Genomic DNA, 21,935 nt, shown 5'->3' on the forward strand with positions numbered 1-21,935 from the left:
CCCCAGTGCTTTCTCTGCTTTGGGGTTGTGCCCCCTCTCCAATTTAATCTCTAACAGCTTCATTTAAATATGGGGTGGGAATTTTGTTGTGCTTTTATTTTCTTCTGCAATTGTGTGTTTTCTTTAATGGGCCAAGTTTTAATTAAATACTGCTCTGCCAGCTTCAAATAATGGAGATTAAAATGCATAAAGCAAGTCTTGCATGGGGACGCACACAAATGTGGAGTGGAGGGTGGCGGGTGGAGGTGAGAGGGCTGGAGGTCTCTAGCATGACTTGTGGGGCTCCCTGTGGTGAGCCTGGCCTCATATAGGATGGGGTTCCTCGCCCTGACCAGAGCGGCGGGGGTCTCCGTTTTTAGCTCTGCCAGTTCTGCAAGTCCTCTGATACATTCAAGGTCCCCGAGAAGCTGCTACCTCTGGCCTCCCTGGGACTGTGCTGGTTAGCTCAGTTCTCCTGTTTGAGGCCCGGCACCTAGTACGGAAACAGCAGGAACATGGGGCTCCCTGCTGTCCCCCTGGGGCTACCCCAGTGCCTGGCACCTGGGAACTAGTCAACTATGTGTTGAAGGGACAAACAAGGGTCCTGTTTTGACCAGCTCTCCTGATCCGTGCAATAACGCGCTCCCCAGATGACACCCCGTGCTCAGGCATCCGCCTCCCTGATCGGTCAGTCCGGAAGCTGACGACTGCTATGTGCCTGCCAGGTGAAGATGTGGGTTGGGAGTAATCTGGGCCTGGAAGGTGGCCACATGGCCCTGGCCTTGTAGATCGTACCCTCTGGTAAGAATGGAGGCACACGCCACCCGCCTCGAACATGATAAGGAGGTGTTCAAGCCAGCTCATGACTGATTGCCTTGGCAAGACCTGTGTGCACAGTGCTGAGCTGAGCCCAGGTGATTGATGGGATCCAGGTGGGTTTTGTCTGGACCAATTACTTGCCCTCTGGCTGGCATCGGGTCCTGCTGTTTCCATCTATGCCCGTGCTTCTCAGACTTCAGCGTGTAGCAGGATTGCCTGGAGAGCTTGTTAAAACGTGTTGCTTGCACCACCCCCAGAGTGATTCAGTAAGCCTAGGATTGGAGCCCAAGACTTTGCATTTCTACCAATTCCAAGGTGATGCTGTTGCTGGCCTGGGGATCACACATTGAGCCTGCTTAGTGAGCCAGGCTCTGTCTGGAGTCTAGAACTTGCCGGATCTATGCCTGTATCACTGTCCCCTGGGGTTTTGCGTGAGGCTCGTGGCCAGCCCCTTGTAGTCCACTTCTCTTTATTCTGCTGTGACAAGAGACCTGGCCAGGAGCTCAGCCCCGTTTCATCCTCACACCCTCACCCATTCATTTGTACAGGGCCCTTGTTGGGTAGGGGTGCACTCCACTGACCTGTCTCTGACCTGCCCTGTCACTCCCTGCAGGCTCTTTGTCCTGGGTATCGGCTTCTTCTCACTCTGCTTCCTGATGACATCTTTGGGAGGCCAGCTCTCTGCCCGGCGCCCGGGGGACTCCCCCTTCACCATCCGCACAGAAGGTATCTCGGTGGGGAAAGTGACTCAGAAACGGGTGCAGGTGTTTGTGGGTTTGGGAGAAGGAGGCCTTTGAACCTAGCGAACTCAAGGGACCTTCTGGGTCTCCGTCCCAGGGATCCTGGCCACCTCGTCTATGGATGTGTGCTTGGAAAGGGACCGTGGCTTGGGCCGCGTGAACTTGCATGCTGCTCTGGTGCCCCAGAGCTGTGATCATCAGGCTTCTTCTGGTGCAGACTCTCGGGCCAGGGAAGGGCCTTTGAGTCGGGGTCTCCCAGGCATCCGAAGGGGCTGCTTGAGTTGTTTCCTCAGTGTGTGTGTTGGGGGAGAGTGTTTCCGAATATGACGCTTGTCCCTTTGAGACACACATACTTTGTGCTTTTGACCCAGGCTGTGGCCACGGCTGAGGGGGGTGGGAGGTGGGGGCCGGAGTCAGAGGGAAGACCCAGTCATGGCTCATGTGTCTTATCTCTGAACCCTTGGGACCCAGTCCAGACCTTCGTGGCTCCTTGCCCACGTAATACACGTGAGGGAGCAGAACAGAGGTTCAGAGCATGGGCTTTGGGGACCAGATGGACCTGGTTTGTACCCTGGCTCGTTATCCCCCAGCTGCATACGATTGGCCGTGGCACTTAGCACACCTATAGAGAAGGAAAGTCATGACCGTCTTCGGGGGCTGGATTGAATGAGCTCACAGCTTTGGGGGCATGACGGGGTCATGACCAGGAAGAACCCCCAAGGATGGCCCTCCTCCCCTGTCTTCCTACTCCAGGAAGAGCGGTGAACAGTGCAGAGTCTTGCTCAGTGTTTCTTAGAGGCTCTTTTGGTGACAGTGGGCGGGAGACACGCAGGTTAGTGGGGCAGCTGAGACACATGAGGCTTCTGGAACTATTCATCGGGCTGGCTGGGTAGGCGACTCTGCAGAGATGTCTGTCTGAAGTCCACTTTCTCAACCCCCCCTCCCCCCTCCCCGCCCCAGGGCTCGGCGATGTGGCTCCCCTGTTCCCACTGGCAAATATACCCTAAGTAGAATGGGCTGTCATCCAGGGTGGATGCTCTCAGGGGCCCTGGTTAGGCCATCTGGTGTCTCCTCATTAGATTTCTTCCTTTGGTTTCACATGTACTTCTTTATATCTGCAAAAGCTCCTGGCAGGAATTTCACATTTATTAGTCATTCAAACCTGGATGTACATTAACGTGTCCCAGCTCTGACTTGCAGAGACTTGCTTCAGTCTCCCCGAGCTCCTGTTGTCTCCTCTGATAAACGGGGATCATGCCTGCGCCCCCCAGGATGGCCACCAGGAGCATTAAGATAACACGTATGGAGGGGCTCTCGCAGCGTCTGGCACACGGCGCGTGTTCCATCCGTGTTTACTGGACGTGTTCAGTCTGAGACAGTGCAGAAAAGGTTGTCTAGGGAAGAGGGCCGAGGAGATGCTGGGATGTCTACACAGGAGATATACGTGTGAATAGGGGCTGGAAGACGGAAGGGAGGGTGCACTTGAGGGGAAGCTGGCGGGGGCTATGAGGTCACTGGTGGGGAGGGGGGTGAATGAGTGTGAGGAGGTAGGTTGCACAGATCGCCGGTCAAGCTCCCTGGCTGCCACTCCTGGAGAGGGGGCGTGTCCGTCTGGGTGGCTGCGATAAGGGGCTTGAGGAAGTTGGGTCTCCAGAAAGGTCAGGGATCCAAGAAGGTGGCAGTTGGGGGCTGGGGGAGGGGAGGAGGGGCGTATGCCTGGGCTCTGGTCCCCCTGCTCATCTCCCTGGCAGGGGATGGGTCCAGTGGCCCAGAGCACAAAGGGCTTGCGGGAGCCCTGCGGTGTTGTGCCTGCGCAGTTTTGCCTGCAGAGACCGTAGGAGTCCAGGGCCAGCCAGATCTGTGTCTTGGGGGTGGGCGGAGCCCTAGAGGGGAGAGGACTCGCCCAAGGTCACGCAGTTAGGTTGGAGGCATGTGTGTGTCTGCATGTGTTGTGTGTGTGCGCATTCAACTTTCTACTGGACTGTAGTGCCCCCAGACCGAATGCATCCATGCACCCAGCAGCCTAGATCAAGGAACAGAACGTGATCAGCCCCCGGAAGTGCCCTCCTGCCCCCTCCCGCGGATGACTGCCCCAGGGGTGTCAGGACCCTGACTTCTCCTAGCGCAGACGAGTTGTTCCTTTTCTTCGGACTGTCGGAGGGTGGAATTGCGTGGGGGTGGGGGTGGGGGGCGGATTCTGTGTGTGCCTTTTCCTCTCACGACTCTGTTTGTGAGAGCCGCCCGTCTCCTGGTGTGTGGCTGTCGGCATTTGTCTTCACGGCTGTCGTGCAAATTCCATTGTGTGGATGCATCATATTATGCTTATCCAAAAAAAAAAAAAAAAAAAATCCTTGCATCGGTCAACAGAACCATCTGAGCCCAACTGGGGAAACAGTCTGTCCTCTCCCGGCTTGTCAAGCCTGTGAGGGCAGCGGGTCACCCCAAGACGAGGCTGGGGAGAGGTGGATGGAAGAAGGGTGTTCTCCACAAGGCGGGGGCCGACGGTAGCCTCGGTCGACGGTGGTCTCCCTGGGGAGGCTCCAGATACCCCTCTGGGCCAGTTTATATTTTGTGATAAAGTTTGCTATTTGGGGGATAAAAATCTCCTTCTATAGGCTACTCACTCGTCTTAAGATCCAGGGGGAAGGAAGCTGGCGGAGAGCATGACTGGGAGAAATGTAACCTAATTCCCTCTTGCTGCAAGGGGCTTGGGCCTTGCGGGGGGAGGCTTTTGGGCATGCGCCTCACCAAACCCCAGTCCCTCGTCCCTGCCTCCTGTCTTGTCCTCGGGAGGAACTTGCTCAAGGGGCCCCGATAGGAAGTTGTGTCCGAGGCCTCCCTCCCAGTGTTGCTGCAGATTCCCTTCCTGCTTCCCGCACCCCCAGCCAGGATTTGTACCTGGGGAACATCAGAGAAATATTTCCTTGTTCTGTGGCTGTCTCTGGCCTCCGACCACGGTGCCAGGGGGCTGTTTCTCTCAGAGGCTGGTAATAGATGGGGGGCCAGGGAGGTCTCTTCTACCTGACACGACGGGGGGGGGGGGGGGGGCTCCTCCCATTTCCAGGAACCAGCTAGAAAGGGTAGGGGTGGGGACAAGAAAGGACAAGGCTGGGGGGTGGGGACAAGGGAGGATGGGAGACAGACACAGAGAGTGTGGAGGAGGGAGCAGAGGGGGCCTGGTGGGTAATCGAGCACCTCTCTCTGTATCTCCTGGCTTCCCAGCTTTCCTTATTTATATGGAAATATGGAGACAATGCTGGGGCCTCACATTAAATACATTTCAATTTAGCCGACACCAAGAGCGGTGAGGTGACTCAGGGCAAGCCGTGGCAGGGGCTGCTCTGCTGACTGTCCCTGGGTGGGTTGTGGCAGTCAGGGGACTAGCTCCGTGCCCCGGAGATCCTCCGCAAGTGGTGGGGAGCTGGCTGCCCAGGTCTCTGGAGCTTCTAGCCTGTGCCATTTGAAGACAAGAAGGGCCACCCTGAGTCCCCCAGGGGCTGGGGACGGTCTTGCAGTCTTGGTCTGGTCCGATGGAGGTAGCCTTACAGACCCATCGGAAAGGGGCCGTCTGTGTCCTTAGCCACGTCCCTCAGCCCTCGGGTCTTCTGGGGTTACCCTTTCTGTTGACATTTAAAAAAAATTTTTTTTAATGTTTATTTATTTCTGAGACAGAGAGAGACAGAGCATGAGTGGGGGAGGGGCAGAGAGAGAGGGGGACACAGAATCTGAAGCGGGCTCCAGGCTCCGAGCTGCCAGCACAGAGCCTGACGTGGGGCTCAAAGTCACAGACTGCGAGATCATGACCTGAGCCGAAGCCGGATGCTCGACCGACTGAGCCACCTAGGCACCCCATCTGTTGACATTTTTTAAGAATTGGCTTAATCCTTCCTATGAAGGGCCATCCCGAACCCCACATATCTCTGAGGACTCTCTGGGGGGCTTACGTTTCCCTGGCCGCCTCTTGCTCTGATCTCCTGCTTCTCCCCTCCTACGTCCTCGGTGTCCCCGGCATTGACCTAGAGGGAAGGGCATGCTTTCCCGGAAGCCCCTGCACAGAGGTGGGGGTAACGGCATGGGGGCTGTGACCACTGCTCAGCAGAGCAAGCAGATGGCAGTTTCCTCCTGCATCCCTGCAGCTGGCGCTTCCGCCCACCCCTGCACGGGCGCTGCCCTGCCCCCCCTGCCCCCTGCCTCGTTCTCCCTCCTCCTCTCCCAGGCTGAGCCAGGAATCTCCAGTCTCCCTACTTGAATATGCAGGGTCATTTAGCTCTTTGTCCCTCTGCCCTGGGCATCTAGCCTCTGCTCTGGCCCTGAGCTCTCACCCTAAGGGGATTCGGCCACCTTTGGGAGGAACGGTTCTTTCTTCTCCTATCACCCTCATCTCCAGAGGCAATTAGGGGATGAGCCACAACGGCAGTCCCAGCCCATAGAACCTCAGGGTCCAGTAAGTCCAACGCCCTCATTTTAGAGGAGGAGAAACTGAGGCCCAGAGAGGGAAAGTGGCGCACCTATCGGTCCCGCACCCCTGCGGCTGGCGGCCGAGCGGGTGGAGTCCAGGCTTCGTGACTCCCACTCCGGCTTGCCCGAGGCCGCTGTCCTGCTCTGACTCTGCTTGGCTTTTGGGGTCACCGCGTCTCTCGGTTATTGGCCCCAGCAGCTGTTTTGTAGCCTGCCCAGTGGGGCTAAGGGTGTGTCTGTGGGGAGGCTGTGTCCCTGCGGTTCCAGGGAGGGGCTCAGGCAGTGAGGAGGAGTGGAGGAAGCCTGGGATGGGCTCAGAGAGAGGGCGGCGGTGTGACAGGGCCCAGGTGCCAGGCCCGAGGCCTTCCAGGGAGCACAGCACTGCTCCAGAAGCAGAGATATGGGCTCAGCATCGCCGGGGTGCCGCGTCTGCAGGAGCGAGCTGTTGCCCAGACTCTGTGGTTGGTCCAGTTGGGCCTGAGTGCTCTGGCCAGGTCATGGCTGGGGGAGAGGGGCTTGGTTAACAGGCTCTGACTGAGGGTGTCCCCAGCCGTGGTCTCCTTCTCCTTTTTTCATCCCACACCTTTGGGGAAGAGGCCACCTGAGCCTGAGCTGTGAGCATCGGCTCATCAGGGCTGCCCCGGGAGGCCGTGCAGGTGGCGTACTGCACAACTCCAAGAGTGGTACTAAGCAGCGGCCAGATCAGATCATCTGATGTTCCCCTATTTTTCTAGCTGAGATGATGGGAACCCCCCCTCTTGTTTTACTCTGTGCTCCGGGCATCACGTGAAAGCCAGGTGTTACATTTGGATGATGGACTTGGGTGGGGGTCTCAGGGATGAGAGCGATTTGAAAGACTAACCGTTGGCCCCGATTCTGCGGAGTTGAAAGAGAGAGGAAGCTATTTATATCTTCTTGGATTGATTGACTGGTTGAGTACTGAGTGAGTGGGGCGGGGCGGATCGGTGGGAGAAACTGGCTTCACCTCACACGATGGTGAAATCTCCTAATCCCGACTGGTTTGTTAAAAATCTACCCAGTCTTTCCAAGGGGGGGAGATGTGGGAAGACTTCTAGCTACTTCAGCTGCTGGTGCGGGAATGGAGACGGGGTGGAGACAGTGCGTCTTTACTTCCTTCCTCTAGATGTGCATTTTCTCCAACACCGTCCCGCCGCTGTTGTTCTTGGGTAACTGTGTGTGTGTGTGTGTGTGTGTGTGTGTGTGTGCATGCTTTGGAGCCCGGGACCCCGGCTTCTTTAAGGAAACTGCAGCTCTGCCTTGCTGGGGACTTGGTGGCCAGCTGGCACTTCCTTCCATAGCACGTGAATGAGCCCTCCCCGGCTCCTGGTGGCCTCTCTTCTGACCTCAGGTGGGCTCAGCTTCCAGGGGACCCCAGCCAGGAGTGAGAGAAAGTGGTAGCAGCCACTGGGCCAGGCCAGGCCCCAGAGCCAGGGGACATGGGGGACAATCCAAGCAGAAACGTCACAGGCAGCCTTGGTGACACGAAGCCTTCCTTGCCGCCCCCCCCCCCCCCAGCTCAGTCCTATGCCTGGAACAGAGGAGAACAGCCCCCTCCTGTCTCCCCTCTTCTCCCCACCTCTGCCCCCCACTTCCTAGTGGCCTGCCATGCTCTCTGCTGCCCCCTCTTGGCACTGTGACATCGGATTATTGTTCCTTGGGTTGGGGACACAGAGGCCAATAGTGTTGCCATGACTCGCCCTTGGCCACACGGCCACATCGGGGATTGGTGGCAGAGATGGGCGAGAGCCCCTCTGAGCTCACTGGGCCCCAGTGCCGCTGGTCCCCCGCCCCCCCGGCCCTCACGATGCCCATGCACACGGGCAGACTGGCAGCGTCCGGTGACCGTGGTTCTTTGCGGGGGGCTTCCTACAGTCGTTGGAGCTGGCTGTGCCACCCACGGCAGGTGGAGAGTAGCAGAGCCGGGCTATCCCTGGGAGCAGCCCTCAACAGTGACTGCGGGAGATGTTGAGCGCATACCCTGGCTCCCTCACGGCCCCCCCACCCCCAGAGGACAACTCTGGGGGCAGGCTCTGCACCTGCTGGTTTCCCCAGTTTGGTGGCTCGCCCTCTCTGGGCTGCCTCCCCTTCCCTGTGTCACCTCCTCGCTCCCTGACCGGGGTTTCCTTCACCTCTCAAATAAAAGCCTCGCCCTTAAACTCTGGTCTTGGGCTTTGCTTCTGGAGAACCCGACCTAAGGCCCTCCCATCCCCACCCCTGGAAACCCCGGGAAGCATTCAGGTCTCCATAACAGGGCTCATTTGCTGTGAGAGGTTCAGAGCCTGGCCCCGGGGAATCTCACGGAGCCAAGCTGGGGATTGTAGCGCCTGGAACCGAGTACCTGTGGAACGTTTGGAGGGGCCGTTAACACCTCCACATGATTTGGTTGAAAAGGGAGGCAGGGACCTCTCTCCCACCCGGGCACGTGTGACACGATGATCGGGAATAATTAGGAAATCGTGGAGAATCTGGGCTGGTTAATGAAGGGCATCTCGGTTGAAGCCCCTTGCTTCTAGTTAATTTTGCTCTTCACGAGGTCTCTCTTGCCCCTCAGTCCAGGAGTTGATCTTTGGGAATCCAACGGCCAAATGAGAGTCAGGACGAGTTCGCGATGGTTTTCTATGCTGGGGTCCGGGGGAGTGGGGTGGGGAAGGGGTCTGGCCGGGCCCAGAGGCTGGCAGAGAACAACAGCGCCCCGAGCTCCTTGAACATGGGCTCACAACCTCTCCTGTGTATGCACACCACGTGGGTGGCCAGCAGCCTGCAGACCCCTGGGCCCCACACCCTACAGATGTGAATCGGCAGACGGTGACTAGGGCCTGAGAATCCGGATTTTAACAACCTGGCCAGGAGAGTCAGGTGCGGAGTGGGCGATTGACCACATTTTTGGAAGCCCTGATCCAGAAATCCTGTCTGGACCTTACTGCTGGGGGACCCTGGGGTTCCTGCTCCCCCAACCGGCCCTTTCCCGTCTCCGCACAGACCTGAGATGATGTCTAAAGCTCCATCTTGCAGGCGACAAAACAGAGGCCCAGAGAGGTTAAGATGATCTCAGTGTCACCCACGTGGTAGAGAGCAGGTTGGCCCCGGGCTCTGTACCCCAACACAACAAAGCGGGGGGCGGGGATCTCCTGTCCTGCAGGGGTGAGGGGTGGGGTGGGCTCACCCTCCCGACCCCTCCTTGGCCTGGGAGAGTGGGAGCAGGGCTGGAGTCTGAGCCGCCAGGTTCAGGGGGCCCCCGGGCTGCGGCTGAGCCTGACTGTGCCCGTGGGCCATCTGCAGTGTTGGGCGGGCCGGAGTCCCGCGGCGTCCTGCGCAAGATGAGCGATTTGTTGGAGCTGATGGCGAAGAGAATGGACGCGCTGGCCAGACTGGAGAACGTCAGTGAGCTGCACCGGGCTTCTGGCGACGGGCACTTTGCTGCGGACAGGTAAGGGGGTCCCCGCAGGGAGAGTGGCACTTGGAGTGGGGGAGGGGTGGGTCACACCGTGCGGGGCGGGGGTGGGGGCGGGGGGGAGGGGAGGGACAGCAGGGGACGACTGCCGTGCAGCCTCCAAATGCTCTCCCAGAGCTGGGGGGGGGGGGGGTGCTATCGGTCAGCCCCCTTTCTGCTAATGGGGAAAACTTAAGAAATACGGAAGCCACACAAGAATACCACCCCAGAGCGCGTTTCCACCACCAGATTCAGCGGCTGTTAACGTCTTGCCATGTTGGTGGCCTGACTCCCTCTTGTCCCTTCTTAATAAGGACCAGAGATGAAGGCGGGGGGGGGGGGGGGGCGCTTTACCTGCTTCCCCGTGGAGACAGGTGCCTTCCCGAGTTAGGCATCAATGGCTCCCGGCACATGCGTGTTGTATAAGCACATGCTGGGAACGCGCGGTGTGTGGTGTTCACGGGCATCCCACAGGTGCATTTCCTGCACCTGCTTTTTTCACTCGACACGGCACTTTTGAGCTCTGTCCACACTGACGGTCATGCGGGGGTGGGATGGCCCCGGTGGTTACCCGTCCTCCACCAATGGGCCCGGGTCATTTTTTGCCAAAAAGGATGTCTTGGTTTATTCGTTCTAAATATTTCCCTCCCGAGTCCAGAATATCCAAACATCTCCAAGAGTCTGGGCCACAGTCCCATGGGCCTCAGCAGCGGGCCCACACCAAATGGTGTCTTGGGTGTTTAAGTGCCCGGAAACCCAGAGAATGAGGAAGCGCGGAGTCAGGGCCCTTGGACTGGGCTGTGGAGGGAGGGGCTTGCAGCCCCCCCCACCCCTGCCCCATCCCAGGAGACGGGCTCCGCCTGATCTCGGATTTCCAACACTGGGGTTCCTTGTGACGTGGATTTGTGCAACATGTTCTAACTGCTAAAAAGTAAGTTTGAACCCGGCACTCAACACGATTTAGGAAAAGCTATGCCTTGGCCGGTGTGATTTGCTAAGAATGTTCTACGGCTGAAAAACCCAGCGGAAATCCACGCTTCTAGACAACGTGTAGGAAAGACGTACCTCAGCCAGCACGTGGGAGGTAAAGGCGGAGGCTCCGGGCACCTGCTGTTTGGAGTTTTGCAGAGTCAAAGTTCAAGTGTTGGCGGCCGGTCCTGCTCATTGTGGGGCCCCGGCCGGCCGGGGGAGGGGGCGTGTGGCACGGACCCCCCTCTGGAGCCGCGTAGGGTCCGCTGACATAGCCTGTGCGGGCCGGGCTGCCGGTCACGGGACACACCTCACATGGGCCCCGCTGACTGAGCGTCCTGACGGCCGGTCGGGTCCAACCCCAACGGTGTCGTCAGCTCTGCCCCCGCTTCGTGGGTGCTTTAATCTCTGCCGCGTCGAGGAGGGAACTGAGGTGCAGAGAAGTTCAGGAACTCACCCAAAGTTGCCAGGCAGCTGAGGGGCCGGGCCCGGCTCTGGACCAAGGCCAGCTAACTCCGGAGCTCACGTTTCTGACCCCTGTGCCCTTGGTGGCCGCTTATTGAACGTGTGGCTGCGTGTGGGTTAGTTTTTATTCCTTTGCAAGACTTTGCATCAATTAATTTACAGCTCGGGGGGAGAATATCCTTCACTAGATCTTTGCCTTGATTTTTTGGGCGGGGGGGGGGGGGGGTTGGGAAATGTAGACTCCAAAAGGACAGTCCTGGAACCTGGTAGTGTGAGGAACCGGCCACAGTGCCTGGCTCCTGAGTCGGCTGCCTGGCTGGGTGCTGGGCGCCAGGTTAGACACTCTCTCACCATCCCGGGATGAGCGCCTGACAGAACAAACTAGACAGATGCTCTCAGGAAACATATTTTGGACCCACTAAGCGCCAGGCTACTGGTGCTGGCGATGCAGTGATGAGCTTGTCCTCACTCCTGTGGAGGAGACAGGCAGTAACTGAGAAAAAGAGGTTAATGAGATAATGTCAGATACCAATACGTGCTCTGAAGGGTTTGGGGTGGGTGTCCTGTTCCCACAGGGCAGTCTGGGAGGACCTTTCTGAGTTGGTGATACTTCAGCTTGATTCTGAACAATGGGAAGGAGCCAGCCGCGCGAGGAGCTGGGAGTAGAGGATTTGAAGAAGCGAAAGGAATAAGTGCAAAGGCCCTGGGGTAGGATAAGCTTTAGTGTGTTGGAGGAAAAGAACCAATGGGAAAGGCAACATGGCGGAGGGTGGTGAGGGATAGGACAGGCTGACAGGGCAGGTGGCGTAGGGCTTTGTCAGCTGTGGTGAGTATTGAGGACACTATTCTAAGAGGCGTGGGAGTTTGCTAGAGGGCTCACAAAGAGGGGGTGATAGGAGCTGGCTTTGTTGGGTTTTTTTTAAGGATAGCTCTAACTGCTGTGTGGAAAAGGGAAGCGGGGGAGCTGGTGGCAGAAATGGGGGGAGGGAAGCAAAGGTGTTGGGCTCCCATGGCGTTCCTTCCCTCTGGGGCATGAGATCATTTTCTTCTGCATGTACATGGCGTCCATCGTCTGTCCATCGTCCCTCTAATCCAACCCCTCACCCCCGCTGTCTCCTCCTTGCTCCTCTCCTGCCTGCCCCCAGCTCTGCGGCCGCCCCTCTGGGCTGTCTGTCGGTCTGTCCACAGGTCACCAGGGCGAGGGCAGAGGACGCTGTCGCCTTTCCACTGAGCACCCAGCTGTGGGCGACAGAGCAGAGGGGCAGCTGGCCTGCCTTTTTGGCCGCTGGGGGGTGTGGGGAGAGCTATTGTCAGCAGCTCCACGCCTCTCTGGTTTCTTCCGGTCCTGGCCTCTCCCTCCCTCCCTCCCCTGCCCTGCCTCGTGGAGGAAGGGGAGTCGGCGCCACCTCCTAGCTCCCTCCCGACCCGGGGAAGTAGCAACAATCCATCAAGACCAGCAGAGCCCATCAAACCCCATAGGCAGAGCCGTAAATTTCAGGGACATTGTTGCTTCTTGTTTCAGGGAGAGAAATGGGCGTGTCCAGGGCGCGCAGTGTGTGTGTGTGGGGGGGGGGGGGCTGCTGACTCACACCTCCCGCGTGCACAGACACTCCAGCCCCCCGCCCACCTTGACCCACCCGGGACTGACCTGGCTGCAGCCGGGCAGATGAGAATCCTGAGATCGTGCTGCTGTGCTTCCAGCAGACTCTGTTCCCCTGCGCTTGGATTCCCCCGCCTCAAAATGATCTGTGGCCTTCACCAGCTCCTCTGTCCTCCTCCTGCCCTGCCCTGCCGGAAGCTTCTGTACTGTTGCCTCCCCCCCCCTCCCCCCCCCCCGCCCCGCCGTGGTTGGCATGTCCTCTGGGAAAGCAAATTTGCTTTTTTAGCCTAGGAAAACCTAATTAGGGGTTATTTGCAGATTTGCTGCAAATGGCATCGTATTATGTACCCTAAAGCCAAACAGTAATGATCTCTGAATTTCCCATAAGGCTTCTCTGCAGCAGCAAAGACGGCCAACGTTTCAGGCCGTCTTCTTCGTTCGAGTCAAGCATGAGTCCGTATCTGCCGGGCGCTTACTGTGTGTGGAGTCTCGGCCGGGGTTTCCGGAATGGGTGGAGAGGACACAGGGGGACAGGGGGTGGAGCCCTGTTCTCCAAGAGCAGCATGGGACCCTGCTGGGGGGGGGGATCCTGCACCTGGCCCGGGGCACAGCTGGAGAGTCACGACAGCAGGTCTCTGTTGGAAGTTCCAGCAGCTCACACCCCGCAGGGAGGGTCTGAATCCTGGCTGCTGACTGGGGCGGTGGCCCGGCAGCACGTCATGTGACTCCTCCGAGCCCCCGCTGTCCTCATCTGGCGGGGAGAGATAACAGCAGAGGGTTAACGTCTAGAGGACCTGGTGAGTGAGGGGAGCAAACCCCAAACTTGATGGCTGTGGAAACTGTCTACAGACTCTAGATGCCCCAGTTTATGTCTTCAGTCTCAAGTACCCACCTGCCCACCTACCTGGGGGTCCCAGGAATGACTCAAATGCGGTGTCTCCTGGGTACACCCGAGCCCCCCATCTCCCCAGCCCTCCTGACCCAGGCCATGCCAGCCCCACTGTTTCCATTGCCCGGACCCCCAACCTTAGCGTCGGCCTTGACCCTTCTCCCTCTCACTTGTATCCAGTCCGTGAGCAAATTGTCTCCACCTTCAGAAGGTGCCCAGAATCCCACCTCTCCCCATGGCCGCCACCCGTGTCCCCGTCCCCCCACTGATTCCCAGCTCAGCAACCAGAGAGATTATTTTAAAATACCAATTCAGGGGTGCCTGGCTGCGTCATTCGGTAAAGCATGCGACTCTTGATCTCAAGGTCTTGAATTCAAGCTCCGTATTGGGCATGGGGCTAACCTAAAAAAAAAAAATACCGGGGCGCCTGGGTGGCTCAGTCAGTTGAGCGTCCGACTTCGGATCAGGTCGTGATCTCACGGCTCGCGAGTTCAAGCCCCGCGTCGGGCTCTGTGCTGATGGCTCAGAGCCTGGAGCCTGCTTGGGATTCTGTGTCTCCCTCTCTCTCTGCCCCTCCCCCGTTCGTGCTCTGTCTCTCTCTGTCTCAAAAATAAATAAACATTAAAAAAAAAAATTAAAAAAAAAGAGAAACTTGAAAATGCTCCTAGATGCTGTTGGCCACCTGCGTACCAGCAAAGCCTGTGGCCTGAGCCAAGAGGCCTACGTGGGAGGGTGGGGAGCAGGGCAGGGGGCACATAACCTGGGAAGACCACTTTGGGGGCTGCTTTTATTTATTTTTTATTTTTTTATTTTTTTTTGGGGGGGGCTGCTTTTAAAGGCATGCCTCAATCATGTCCCACCCTGTGCGGGCCCCCTCCCTAACAGGACAGCCTCCCTGTGGAGATCAGGGTGGGGGTGGGGGCGCTTGTCTGACCCCAGGGCTGGAGAGAGGCTGGGCTGGTGGGGAGGGACCGGCAGCTGGGTGACAAGGGCAGTCAGGCTTCCAGGGCGGAAACCTAGCAAATATGAGGATAAGTGTGAACAGTTCAACCATCCTAACAAAGACAGAGATTCTCAACATCCAACTGTATGCTGTTTGTAAGACAGGCAAGATACACCTGTACAGTAGGGTCTCCATGTGTCTTCAACAAAATATACACATGAGATATTAAAAAAAAAAAAAAAATCCCCCAGGGGAAAGCCAGGCCTGGGGTGTGGGGGTGGGAGCTGGAGTCTGGCTCCTGTGTCCCCGAGGCCAGCTTTGCCACCCTGCTTTGCCCCGCTCATGGGGCACTGACCCCTTCCCCACGTGCTGAAACCGCACGACGCCCGACTCCGGCTCTGTTCCCGTCAATAGTGGGGAGGTCATCCGTCTGTCTGTCTGTCTATTGCTCTAATATAAATCTATGTGGATGGATGTGTATGTGTATTTCTTGGTGCAAGAGAGAATGCTCTCTGCTCTTGCTTAGGACGGGGCTAGAAGATCCTGGGTCAAGTTCAGAGCTCCCCCCCCCCCCCACAGCATCAGGGGCTCTGGACGGGGGTGAAGGGGGCCAAAGACGTGGAGGAGGAGAGCGGTAAAGTTGCAGGGAAGGCTGGACACTTTCCGTCCCGTGTGGTATGTGTGAGAGGGGGACAGACAGGGAGGGAGCCAGCTGTAGAGAGAACGCGTCTCCCTGTCCACGACACTCGTGTTTCTGGCCGAACGTGTCTGTCTCTCTCGGCCAGCGTGTCTGTGGGCACCTGTGGGCTGAGTCTCGGTGTTTTAAAAGGAAAGCGACCGGTTTCGTAATAAAATAACAACTCCCAGCAAGCACGCTGGCCAGCTGTGCGGGAATCGATACCCTGTTAATTGAATGCAACCCTCATAAATCATGGGAGGAACACGAAATTCAACCTCCTTCCCCAGGCGTCCAGGAGAGCTTGTTCAAGGGGCCAGGGAATGAGGGTGGCTCAGGGGCCGAGAGGAGGGGCTGGGGCCTCAAGGGGGCCTCTCTGGGGGTGTGGCCTGAAGCCAGCAGATGACTGGAGCCCAGCCAGCCTGGCCGGCCGAAGGGACAGATAAGTGGCATCTGTGTCCTGGCCCTGTGATGACTGGCTGTGGTGTTGGCTGCCTCTCTGGAGGGGGGGGGGGGGGCACTGGGGCAGTGGCCGGGGGCTGGCCTGTCCACCTGTGCTCTGGTGGAGGGGTTGGCGGTCCGCCTGTGGGTGCGAGGTGAGGGGTGCTCAGGCAGGAGAGCCAGAATACCGTGGATCCTGGAGTATTGTCCCAGTGGCTCCCCGGGGCTGGGGAGTAGGGTGACCAGGGGCCCGGCTTGGCCTTCTTTCCCTTTGCAGGTAAGAAACGGTCGGCCGCATGCCTGTCGCTTCCTGGTTGTGCAGAAATCACACGGGCCCGTGTCCTGAGCTCCGGGCGTGCTTTCGTGTTTTGCAGACTCAGTGGGAAGGAGCAAGGGCTGGCAGAGAGGGCCACGGCCTGAGTCCCTGCCCTGTCCCCAGCCTGCATGCCACCTCAAGGACGTCGTCGTTGTGATTTTGTCTTTTCCCGGTCAGTTTCCCCTCCGTAAAGTAAGGGGCGAGGCCGGCAGGGCTCTGGGGTCCTCTCTGGCTAATTTGGGAATGCCGATTCCCAAACCCGGGCAGGCCCTCAGGGCCCTCGTGTGCCCACGAAGGCAGTGTGATGGGTTTGGGCACCCTGAGGGGGCGGCCTCACCAGGCAGGGCAGGTAAGAGCTCCTAGAGTGGGCGGGGGGGGGGGGAGGGGTCATCTCTTAGCCCTTTTCCGTGGGGTAGGGGCGGCGGTGGCCTCCTCGGAAGCTTGCCCGCGGATCCTGGGACATGCTTTCCCCTTCCCACCTCTGCCCTGCCTGCTGTCTGCAGACTTTGTGTCTCAGGCTGGCTCAGGCCCCCTTGGGCCCCTTTGCTGGGAGAGGGAGGTCGGGGGCCTCTTCTAGCCAACACCAGCCTGGGGTGGCCCTCCGCCCTGAGGGCTGAGTTCTGGTGTCCAGTGGACTTTGATGGAGAGCTGGCTGAAGCAACAGTAATAATAGTTAACGAAGATAATAATACTAGCAGCCTCTCTCTGTTGGGTACTTATTATGTACTTTGACTTGACCAGTGGCCCAGTGAGGAAGGTTATATCCAGGTCTGTGATTCCCAGATGAGGGCCCCGGGCTCAGGCAAGGAAGGGCCTGGCCCAGATCGTAGACCTGGAGGGGGCGGTGCCCGGCCTGCGTGGTCTCCCCAGCCCTGTGGTCCTGAGACTACCACGTGACTGCCACATTTGGAGACAGGGGGGCGGGATGTGAAAAGGTCCTGTGGTTCTTCGTGGAGTGTCTGCCCAGCTGGGAGGGATGGTAGGACCCAGCTGACCTGAGGGCCTGCTGGCCCTAAGAGCTTCCCTCTTTTCTGCCCCTGCCCGGCACCCACAGCTTACAGGTTGGGGCCGGAGAACCTCACCCGTCGTGGGGAGCCGCGGGGTCGGGCTCGGGAATAACGCGCTGCTACAGGGTTAAGTGCAAAGGGGGGTCAGGGGCATTGGGCAGAAACGGTCCTGAGGGTTCCACCCCAGGGATGTCACCCCCTAGATCACGGCCTTGGTCCTGACAGCCTGCCCCACCCCCACCCCCTGTGCCCACCCTTGAGCACAGACCCCTTGCCGGTGAACTGGTACCTGATTTTTCCACTTAATAGCTCCGTGGCCCTGAGCAAGTAACTCAGCCTTCCTGTGCCTTGGTTTCCTCCTCTGTACGATGGGACCATTAGAAGGGATCCTGATTGCCTGGGGCCCCCTTAGCAGGAAGCCCCTGCACAGACGTCCTGGTCCATCCCCCCCCTTTTTCTTTTGCACTTGGGAGCTTCCGAGGCCGTGGCTGTGGTCTGCGGTCTCGTGGCACCTACTTTCACTGTCGTTCTTTAAGAGAGCTTCCCAGGGAGAGAAGACTAATCATATATATATATATATATATATATATTTTTTTTTTTTTTTTTTTAATGTTTTTTAAATTTATTTTTGAGAGAGAGGGACAGAGCGTGAGCAGGGGAGGGGCAGAGAGAGACGGAAACAGAATCCGAGGCAGGCTCCAGGCCGTCAGCACAGAGCCCGACGCGGGGCTCGAACTCACAAACCACGAGATCATGACCTGAGCCGAAGTCGGACGCTCAGCCGACGGAGCCACCCAGGCGCCCCCAGACTAATCACATATTATTTGAAAATAAAAGTGCTGGGGCGCCTGGGTGGCTCCGTCGGTCGAATGTCCGACTCTCGATTGCATCTCAGGTCATGATTCCAGGGTCACGGGATCGAGCCCCGCGTTGGGGCTCTGTGCTGAGGGTGGGGTCTGCTTGAGCTTCTCTCTCCCTCTGTCCCTCTCCCCCGCTCAGTCTCTCTTTCCTCCCTTAAATAAAATTAAACAAAGAAAATGAAAGTGCTGTCCACGTGCGAAGTCCAGGATAATGGCGGTGGCGTCACGTCTGAATTGTTAAATCGGACGGATGTCACCTGCACAGGTTAGAGCCCCTGCCAGTGATGCTGCCTGAGAAACGCTTCCCGTGCAAAAATCCTCCAAAACGTGAAGTGCTTTGTTCTGCGGCCAGACTTGCGATGCTTCCTTTGGGGGCCGGGGCGATTGCTGCGGATAGGGAAGAAAGGCGTCTCAGGCATTTATTGTGTTCGAGCGTCACTGAGCACCTGATATCCTGGGCATCACCCTGTGAGGTAGTCGAGATTCTCCGGCCGTGGTAGGAGCTGGCCCCTGAGCTCAGAGAGGTTAGTGGAGAGAAAGTCTGGCAGCAGGGGCCCAGGAGAACCCGAACTCTCCTTTTGCGATGGACTAAAAACCATTTGCCCTCAGCTCTGTATTAGTGTCCTCGGGCTGCCACCAAAAAAATGACCACGAGCCGGATGGCTTAACACGACAAAGATTTTCTGTCTTGATTCTGGGGGCTGAAGTCTGAAATCTACGTATCAGCAGGGCCCCATTCCTTCCTAAGCCTCCACGGGAGGATCCTTCCCCGCCTCTTCTAGTGCCTGGTGGCTCCTGGGAGTCCCTGGCTTGTGGCCGCGTCCCTCCGGCCTCTGCCTCCGCTGTCCCGTGGCGGCCTTCCCCTGAGTGTCTCCACATGGCTCTCTTATAAGGACACCAGGAGCGGAACTGAGGGCCAGCCTGATTCCGCATGACCTCATCGTAACGAATGACGTCTGCAAAGACCCTATTTCCAAATAAGGTCACGTTCTGTGGTTCTGGGTGGATGTGAACTTGGTGGGGGGCGAGGGGGGGGGGACACGACTCAGCCCAGCACAGTGCTGGAGCCCTGGGCACATGACCCATGCTGGACAGTGCCCAGTCTCCATCCAGAAGCACGTTCCTGTCCTTGAGAACTTGGGACTCCGCTGGGGGTTTCTTCTTCTTCCTCTATCTCCTTCTCCTCCTTTTTTTTTTTTTTTTTAACATTTTTTTAAGTTTATTTATTTTGAGAGAGAAAGAGTAAATGGAGGAGGAGGAGGAGAGAGAGAGAGAGAGAGAGAGAGAGAGAATCCCAAGCAGGCTCCACACCCTCAGTGCAGAGTCTGATGTGGGGCTCGAATTCACAAACCGTGAGATCATGACCTGAGCCAAAGTCGGACGTTCAACCGACTGAGCCACCCAGGTGTCCCCTCTTCTTTTTTTTAATTAAAAACAACTTTTGGAAGTAATCTCTGCATCCACTGTGGGGCTCAAACCTACAACTGCCAAGTCAAGGGTCAGAAGCGCTACCGACTGAGACAGCCAGGCGCCCCAGGACTCCGCCGGGGGTCCAGCTGGTCACAACCACACCCCAGCATGTGAGGGGCTCAGAGGAGAGATCTGGCTCCCAAAGCCAGATCTCTGGATGGATAGAGCGGAGCCTTGAGGGAGAGGATCCTTCAGGAAGGCTTGAAGTGGGGTGAGGTCCCTTCCAAAGTCTCTGGGGACCTAGCAGGACCCCCACTGGTCCCCTGACAGGGGTTGTTTGCGTTCTGGGGTCTCGGTTAGAAGTTGGAAGGGGTGCCCGGGAGCACCCCGCCTTGTGCTTGGCCGCCCACACTGGGCACCGACCCTGGCCCAGCAGCTGCGAGCTCCGGGCCCTCCTCCCGGTGGTTGCCTCCTGCGGTCGGCTGAGTGTTCCTTCCGGGCGGAGGAATGTCCGTGCTGTCCCCACATGTCAGCGAGGAAAGCAGTCCCAGCGTGCTCACTCAGAACTGATGCAGAGCCCAACGGACGTCAGGGTCATGGAGTTCTTCCTCTGGCTTAAAGCAGACATCCTCCGTGGATGCGTATCACCCCCAAGGGTGAAGCCTGCTTCTTGAGGGGGAAATTACCTTAGACGTCCCAATGGCCTGTGGCCCTCCCCTGGCCACCGTGTGTAAACGGAGCGGCAGCATGTCTGTGTTTTTCACTTTTCATGGAGGAGGGCGAGTAGGGGAAAATGTCTCCCAGGGCTCCCTCGGGAGTGATGATGAGACAAGACAGACAAGCGCTGGTCTGGCCCAAACCCCTTTGGCTGCAGCTTCGGCCACACCGCGGCCTGGGCAGGAACGGGTACATGTGCAGGGCTGATCTCCCGCAGAAGCAGACGTCCTTACTGCTCCATATCCTCATTCCGGCCTCACGAGACTCCACCAGGGAGTGACTTTGTCTTCTCCATTAAAAAAAGAAAAAAAAATTTTTAATGTATATTTATTTTTGAGAGAGAGAGAGAGAGAGATAGAGAGACAGAGCTCAAGCGGGGGAGGGGCAGAGAGAGAGGGAGACACAGAATCCGAAACAGGCTCCAGGCTCCGAGCCATCAGCACAGAGCCCGATGCGGGGCTCGAACACCTTGATTCCGGACTTCTGGCCTCCAGAGCTGCAAGAATACATTTGTGGTCATTTGTTTCAAAGGCCGCAGGAATCCGGTACAAATTCCATTAGTGTTTTTGTTTGCTTTTGAGGGAGTTGACGGGATTGTGTATGTATGTGTATGCACACACACGTGTGCATGTGCACGTGTGTGTGTGTGTGTGTGTGTGTTGAGGGCTCGTCTGCCCCTTCCTGCCACCTTCTTCCTTTCGTTGCCACCCTACCTCCGTGTCCGCCTGGCCCCCACCGGCCTCCCACGCCCTCCGTGGATGGGGCCACTGCTGTCCTCTCCTCTAGGAAGGCGGCCCCCGGGGGCGGGCAGCTGTCACCGCTGTGCCTCCCCGGGCGGACAGATCCCCCGAGAGGAGCCCAGGTTGGAAAAGTCCTCCTTCCTATAATTCCCATTTTGTGCGGCACTCAAGCCCCCGTCCTTGTAAAGGGATAAATGGAGCTCGAGCGGGGCCCTCAGAGCCAGAGGACGAGGTGCGAATCAGAGATCGGAATTAACGTGTTCGCGAAGGGCAGGCGACTTCTGGGGAAGGCCCACGCACCGGCCGGCAGAGCGGGGCCACCTCGGCACGGGTCTTTGCAAGGAGACGCATCCTGCAGGTGATGCCTCATAAACCGCTCCGAGAGCCGAGCAGTAATCAACACCAGGAAATAAATTCTCCAAAAATAAAGGCGACGCGAGTATGGGTGGGGGGTGGAGGGCCGTGATGTTTGTGGCAGGCAATGTGTTTGAGATCCTGGGAACAATTCATGCCCAGGAGCCCAGCGATAATTTACTCGAGGCTTAATAGTCGGCAAGTCCCCAGGCGTCTTTGGGTGGAATTTATTTTGGCACGACGTAGCCCCTCTGGGAGGAAATGGAGAAGCAGACTCGGGGCAGCCGGCCATGCCCAGGAAAGGGCTCCTGTCGCCTGGGGGTCCCGGGCCAGATCCTGTCCAGGCTCTGGAATAGAATTCCTCTGTCTGCTTCGGCCTCAGGCACCGCCCTCCAACACGCAGGGCACACGCATGTGGGGATGACCGGCCGGCGGGCCTGACACACCAAGTGGGGGCTTTCCCGTGTGGCGTGTGCGGTGGGTGGTTAGAGAGCCCCGGGGGCGGGGGAGGGCACACGCCTCCGTCTGCTGGCCCAGCGTCGTCCGTCTCCCTGTTTCGGTTCCTTGCAGGGCAGCGTCTGGGTCCCCAGGAGCACGGCAGGCCCGCTGCCCCTGCTCACGTGCTGAGTCCCTCCCGGGAGGGCCACCGCGGCGAGCTGTGCCCGCTCACCCCTGGCTTCTCCCACCTAGGTTTCCCCCGGGGGCCGGCCTCATGGAGCGGATCCAGGCCATCGCCCAGAACGTCTCAGACATCGCCGTGAAGGTGGACCAGATCCTGCGTCACAGCCTGATTCTCCACAGCAAGGGTGGGGGCCAGGGCACCCCTCTGCCTCCAGGGGGCCGGGGTACCGCGCGGCCCTGACCGCTCCCCACGGCATCTGTCCTGGCTCCTGCCTCGGGCTCTAAGTGGGGTGATTTGGGGTTCACCCTGCTGTGACCTGGCGCGAGGACAGAGGTCTTGGAGGCCCTCTGTGGCCCCTGCATTTCCCCTGATGTGGGGAGCAGCAGGCTGGGGGTCCCCCTCAAAGAGTTTTGAGTACATTTGGGTGGGTACGTGAGGTCTGCCTATCCAGACACGGGTCCATAGGCATTCAAGCCAGC

The 21,935-nt window shown here is 58.2% G+C and overlaps 1 protein-coding gene across 2 annotated transcripts in view; it reads left to right on the forward strand.

Moving 5' to 3' along the window:
* MGAT5B (alpha-1,6-mannosylglycoprotein 6-beta-N-acetylglucosaminyltransferase B) overlaps positions 1-21,935 on the forward strand; it is a 69,182-nt gene that overhangs the window by 2,576 nt on the left and 44,671 nt on the right. For both annotated transcript variants that reach the window (XM_086688161.1, XM_086688162.1), the window contains exons 2-4: positions 1,412-1,524; positions 9,297-9,444; positions 21,525-21,640. In XM_086688161.1, coding sequence (XP_086544287.1) covers positions 1,412-1,524; positions 9,297-9,444; positions 21,525-21,640 — 377 coding nt within the window. The remainder of the gene's footprint in view (positions 1-1,411; positions 1,525-9,296; positions 9,445-21,524; positions 21,641-21,935) is intronic.

Source organism: Puma concolor, chromosome E1 (genome assembly GCF_028749965.1).
Source record: "Puma concolor isolate L17-30 chromosome E1, mPumCon1.1.hap2, whole genome shotgun sequence".
In the NCBI taxonomy this organism is placed as follows: domain Eukaryota; kingdom Metazoa; phylum Chordata; class Mammalia; order Carnivora; family Felidae; genus Puma; species Puma concolor.